Source organism: Prionailurus bengalensis, chromosome D3, assembly GCF_016509475.1.
Source record: "Prionailurus bengalensis isolate Pbe53 chromosome D3, Fcat_Pben_1.1_paternal_pri, whole genome shotgun sequence".
Classification (NCBI taxonomy): domain Eukaryota; kingdom Metazoa; phylum Chordata; class Mammalia; order Carnivora; family Felidae; genus Prionailurus; species Prionailurus bengalensis.
Genome location: NC_057356.1, coordinates 66,853,395 through 66,859,394, shown reverse-complemented (window position 1 = coordinate 66,859,394; position 6,000 = coordinate 66,853,395). Strand labels below are relative to the sequence as shown.

At 57.7% G+C, this 6,000-nt stretch overlaps 1 protein-coding gene across 4 annotated transcripts in view; it reads left to right on the top strand.

The window, feature by feature from the left end:
* The first annotated feature begins 1,122 nt into the window (after window positions 1-1,122).
* Window positions 1,123-6,000, top strand: part of ST8SIA5 (ST8 alpha-N-acetyl-neuraminide alpha-2,8-sialyltransferase 5) — a 59,749-nt gene continuing 54,871 nt past the window's right edge. For 2 of the 4 annotated variants that reach the window (XM_043558730.1, XM_043558732.1), the window contains exon 1: window positions 1,123-1,329. In XM_043558730.1, coding sequence (XP_043414665.1) covers window positions 1,199-1,329 — 131 coding nt within the window. In that variant the 5' untranslated portion in view covers window positions 1,123-1,198. The remainder of the gene's footprint in view (window positions 1,330-6,000) is intronic. The other 2 variants (XM_043558731.1, XM_043558729.1) reach the window with 1 other exon arrangement.

Here is a 6,000-nt window from a genome sequence, read left to right as displayed (position 1 = left end):
AGCGCATTTAGGGGCTTGGATTTCTGAAGAGGCACGACTCTGGCATTGCATTTCTGTTTATTTTCCCTGGCGTGCACTCTGAAGCACAGACCTTTCCAGACTTACTGACTTACTAAAGCTTCTGGCGACCGTGGTACCCTAAGGCGGCTGCCTGCCTGACCTAGGCTTTACGAGCGGTTCTAAGGATGAGACAGGGTCCCTGTGTCTTGGTAACAACAAGGTCTTTGACGACCGGCCGCGGGCTGCAGCCTGGGGGGGAGGGAGGAGGCCTGTGGCCGGGGTGTAGAGCCTCGGAATTTTCTCCCGGCAGGAGCTGGGTGCCCGGAGCGCAGGCGGCAGCCCCGCAGGCCATCAGCATGCAGGAGCCGCGCGCGCCGTCCTTGAAGGGCTGCCCGCTGACCTTGCTCCGCTTTCTCCGGAGAAATCTCCCGGGCGCGAGGACGCGGCCACCGCGGTGACTCAGTGCCCCTGCGCGCCGCAAGCAAATGCTCCCTTCCAGCATGCCCAGCTCCGCCGCGGCTTCCCCTTCCTGCCCTCTTTTTTAATTCCACGATTCAAACCCGGCGTTTTCCGCTCCACCCCTCCCCCTCTCCACCGCCCTCCCGTCATTCGCCAGACTGTCCGGGTGTTTTGTCCCCCACCTCCCATCTGCAGAGCCGAAGGCCAACCTTCGCGCTCCCTCGCTGCGGGCCGAGAGTCGGACGGGGCCCGCCGGGGCCGGGAGCCGCGCTGGGCGGCCGCTACCCGAGCCTGGCCGGAGGGGGCGGTGCGCCGCGCTCTTGGGTGCCCGGGCGGACGGCGCGCGGGCCCCGCTCCCCATTGGTCGTCACCTCGGCGGGAGGGGCCGCCCCGCGCCCGGGGCACCTGGAGTCGCCTCTCCGCAGGGAAATCGGCGGCTGCCCGGCACGGGCGTCCAGAGGTAAAGGCGTCCGGAGGGAAGGCCCGGGGCTGCGGCCGAGCTCTCCGCGGCCAGCCCTGCACTGCCCGCCGCCCTGGCGCCGGCCACGCTCGGATGCCCCCTGTGCCCGCCCCGCCGGGCGGAAACTTTGCCTGGCCACGTCCCCTGCCCGCCTAACAGCGCCGAGAGGCTCCCGGTCGGCGGCGCGCCCTCCGGGGCCGCGAAGCCCCGCGCGTGATTGCGGGGCCCGCCAGGCGCCCGGCGCCCGCCGCGCCCCGCCGTGCGCGAGCGGCCGCCAGGATGCGCTACGCCGACCCCTCGGCGAACCGGGATTTGTTGGGGAACCGAACTTTACTCTTCATCTTCATCTGCGCCTTCGCCTTGGTGACCTTGCTGCAACAGATCTTGTACGGCAGAAACTACATCAAGAGGTAAGAAAGTCTGAGCGCGGGCGGGGGGTGCACGGAGCCCGCGGGCGAACCCCCGGGTGGCGGCCACAGAGTCGGCCCGGGTGTCCCCGGGCTGAGTGACCGTGGCTCCGCACTTGGCTTCCAGCACTGCCGCGTTAGGTTTGGGTCGTGGCTCTCCGAAGCGCATCTCGTCTCCCAGCGGGAGGAGAGCGCCTGCCCAGCGTGGGCCAGAGGGGTGCGACAACTTTGTTCTCTTGTGACAATGGGGGGCAGGTTGGAATTCCGAACCGCCGAGCTGCCGATGAATCCATCTGAATGCCCCGAGGAGCCACGGGGTCAGATCGGAGTCGTCCACATCTACAGTGCCGTGGCCATTTGGTTGGAGGGGAGGCTCCCAGGAGCGGAGGGCTCAAAACCCAATAGGATCACCCCGTGAATCCTGAACTTTTGTTAGGGCTTCCAGGTGGAAAGCATTCCCCCTCCCCGCAGGAGTGCAGGGTAAGGTGGGGAGTGAGAGGTGGGCGGGACGGTGCCACAGGGATAGGGAATTTTAATCACCCAGTAACCGCTGGGTGTGTGAAACTCACAACCCGATCCCTTCTGAGACAAATTGTTCTTTCTCCACCTTACACGGAAGGTCAGAGCTGCGGCAGAAGTTAGCTCTGCCCTCGTTGGCTCGCTTCCCACCCCACCCCACCCCGTCCACGCGCGAACTCCCGTTCAGAGAAAGAGAGCAGTGGGAGGTGTCACGGCCTCGGTCGCTGTGTGTGCGAAATGCCAGCCGTTTCCTTCTGCTGGGGGGTGGGGGGGGGGTGCGGGAGACGCTTCGGGTTACTCTAGCTGGTTTCAGAGCTGCGGGAGAGTGCTGACCCTAGGATACTCCCACATCAGAGCCTCTTTTGGAAATAGCCTACCTCTCCTTCGGGCTGCAGGTCTTGGCTGCCGGTGCCTCCCCAGGCTCGCTCACTTCCCCTCCCCCCAGGCCGATGGAAAACAAGAGGCCTCTCCAGCTGCATACACGTCTTGTCTTCTCCAGACTTCCAAATATTAAAACGGTTGTTCTCTTTCCGTCGTTTGGGTTCCACATCAGTCACTTGTGCCTCTAGTTCGTGCCCCTGGTTTGGGTGAGGGTTGCTGCTGGGTTTCCTTCCAGAAGCAGGAAAGCCAGGCAGTTAGGCTATTTCCCCTTCCACGTCCCAGAGCTGGGGAGTCTGAGGTCCCTTGTCCAGGACGTTTGTGGACATTTGGCCTCTGCTCCTGACCTCCCCAGGCAGCACTGTTGCCTGGTTAAAAGCAGCTGCTGAGCTTTGCATGGTGCGGGGGGCTTTGAAGGACAGTTTCAGAGTTTCCTGGCTTGCCCGGGTTTGCCTCCTCTTCCGGCCACAGCTGCCCCTGCAAGATAACCCTACACAAGGGCCGCTGGGCCCCAAACGGCCTCCACCTGCACTTGCGACGCAGCAGGGTGGCTCTGGGTTCCTGCACCCTGCTGGTACCTGCAGCACCACTGGGGCTGCTGGGATCCCTGCTGCCTTGTCAACAGTGGGAAAACATCAGCGCCCAGGGGAAACGCCAGCTCAACTACTAACTGGTTGCTCTGGCAAGCCCTCCCGGGTGTCGGTGTCGGGTGGGGGTGCTAGCTGCCTCCCATCCCTCCCTCACACAGAGATCCTGACTCCCTAAATCTCAGCTGCCACCTCCCAGGCTGCACTCCATCGACTTGGGCTCATCCAGTCAGGCAAACAGAACCTGCACATACCTGATCCTGGAAGGTTGCTGTGAGGGTCTGTGAAGATGATTCCGCGGTCCTGGTGTTCAGGGGCTTTGAGGTCTCTTTGGGGAAACAAAAGGACCACAAAGGAGATAGATAAGTAGTCAGTGTTAATTAAATTGCCGGAGGAAGGAAGTTCCAGTGGACTGGAGTAGTTAGGGAAGACTGCCTGGAGGAGGTAGAAATTAAGCGGGCCCTTGAAGGAAGCAGAAGATTTAGGTGGGTGTGTTCGGGGCATGGGGGGGTGGGTGGGAAGGGGAAGTGCACATTCCAGAACTGAAGAGGGTGCGAGCAAAGGCGCCACACCCTTCTACATCTCCTGTGCCTGGACTACCCACCTACCTGTTTACCTGTCTCGTTTGTTACACATCACATCTCATTGTGATGAACTGACCTGATGTGATTATTGGTCTGTGTCCTGTCTGGAAAACACTCCACACTTGAGTGTTCCCCAGACAGAGGTCTTGAGACAGCCTCATGAGAATCACTCACGGGGCCACTGAAATGCAGATTCTTGGGCTCAGAATCTGAGCCTCGGGGGATGGAGCCAGTACCTGCTTTTTTCATAGGCTCCCCAGCTGACTCGTAGCAAGCTCCCCCTGCCGCCCTAGATCCACAGTTCTCTGCGGGGAGAGGAGCGTTACCCCCAGGCAGTATCTGGGCACATTTTTGGTTGTCACACTGGGAGAGAGTGCTACTGGCACGTTAAGGGTAGGGGCCAGGGATGCTGCTAAAGATCTGACAGTGCATCACCTGCCTCCCACAAGAAGGCATCGCCCAGCCCCAACTACCAGTGCTGAAGTGGAGAAACCCTGCTCTCGACTGAAAGCCCCAGGAGGCAGGGATTCGCTCTGTTTTGTTCCCACCTGCACCCTGAGCACCAAATATGGTTGCCTGGCACACAGTAAGCTCTCGATAAATACTGGATAATGAAGAAATGATTGAAAGTGGTGTGTGTGCGCCCAGGGTAATCGGAAGACGCAGTGAAGAAATGGGTCCAGCTGGTAGAAGGGGGAGTGTGGACAAGGAGGACCAGATGTAACGTTGGGGGAGAAGCTTCAGTAGGTGCTTTGTGGATTGGGAAGGACAGTTTGAACTTGGTTCATTCAGTTGTAGGGAGCCACATGGGGTCTTTGAGTAGAGTAGTGATATGATAAAAGCCACTAGGAAGGAAGGTTTTCTGGGTTTTGTAAGGAGAGGTTAGCAATGGGGAGAGACTGGGAGGCCATTGTCACAACCTGGCCAAAAGTGAGAAGAATCTGGTGTAGGGGCAGATCCCCTTTAGACCTCCGGGATTCCTGAAGGCTGCTGCCCTTTGCGTCTGGGCTGGGCTGGGTTGATGATGTATTCAGCAAAGCCTCCACTGTTAACCACCTCACAAAGAGCTCACGGGCACAAAGACCGCAGACTGTCTCCGTGAGAGTCAGGGACAGGTTTCACTAGAAGGGAGCGGGGGATGTGAGTGGGTATGTGTTCTTTCTTTGGACGCCTGGCCTCTCAATGTGCTGTGCAGTGGTCACTTCTGGGAGTTCCCAGTCAGGACTCTGGGGACCCATCTTGCAAACACCTCTGGTGGTCAGGAGGGGAGAAGGGGGGCAGTGCAGAGGGCCCAGGGGGCATAGTGTCTCTAAGGAGACTCTGTGGATTGGGAAGAAACAACAAGAGACACAACTGCGAAGTTTGTCCTTGATGTTCTTGGCTTCCTCGTGTCTGTTCTTGGTTGAACAAGTACTTAGTGAAGATTTGCTGTATGCTAAACGGTGCACTAAATTCTGAGGACAGTGGTGTGCAAGACGAACACAGCCCAGGGGCTCTGGGGAGCGTGCAGTCTCTTGGGAAGACGGAAAGGCACATGATACACGCATAAGCCAAACTGGAGGTGTGAGCAAAGGACTCCAAAAATGAGTAGGGGGTCATAGTGGATCAGGATGGTTTCAAGGTACATGGAGGCATATGAAGGGAGGTGGAAGGAAGGGGGATGAAACCCAGCTTGAATAAGGACTGCAAAGTGCAGAGGGAAGCGAAGTAATTCTGCATAACTAGAATGTCACAGCTGTATAGTGGGGGGCGGGGTGCAAGGTGAGGCAGGCAGGGCTTGATTGTGGAGAGTCAAGTAGGAGATGTGTGAGAAAAGCATGTTTGGAGGAAGGAGGGTAACAGATTTGAGTCTGGATCTGTTAAGACACTGCAAGAGATCCACCTAGAGCAATCCTGCAGCTCCTTGGGAATGAGCTCCAGAACTGGGGCGGGGGTGGGGGGGGGGTGGGCGGGGTGGGGGTGGAGAGCCAAGCTAGCAATGGAGATGGTGCAGTCACCATCAAAATCAGCATTTTCCCACCCTTTATCATTGTTATCCACAGTAAGAAATAGACCAGAGATCTCGAACACACTCATATACACATCCATCTGAAACAAACATTTTGTGAAACAGTATTTGGCCTTATGATAAGAAATATGCTTTTGGGGCGCCTGGGTGGCTCAGTCGGTTAAGCGTCCGACTTCGGCTCGGGTCACGATCTCCCGGTTTGTGAGTTTAAGCCCCTCATTGGGCTCTGTGCTGACAGCTCAGCCTGGAGCCTGCTTCAGATGCTGTGTCTCCCTCTCTCTGTGTCCCTCCCCCACTTGTACTCTGTCTCTCAAAAATAAATAAATGTTAAAAATTTTTAAAAAAATGAAAGAAAGAAATACGCTTTGGGCGCCTGAATGGCTTAGTTGGTTGAGCATCCAACTTCGGGTCAGGTCATGATCTCACAGTGAGTTCAAGCCCCACCTCGGGTCTCGCTGCTGTCAGCACAGAGCCTGCTTCTGATCCTCTGTCTCCCTCTCTCTGCCATCCCTCCGCTTGTGCTCTCTCTCCCTCCCTCAAAAATAAACAGTTAAAAAAGAAAAGAAAAGAAAAGAAAAAGAAATATGCTTTAATATTT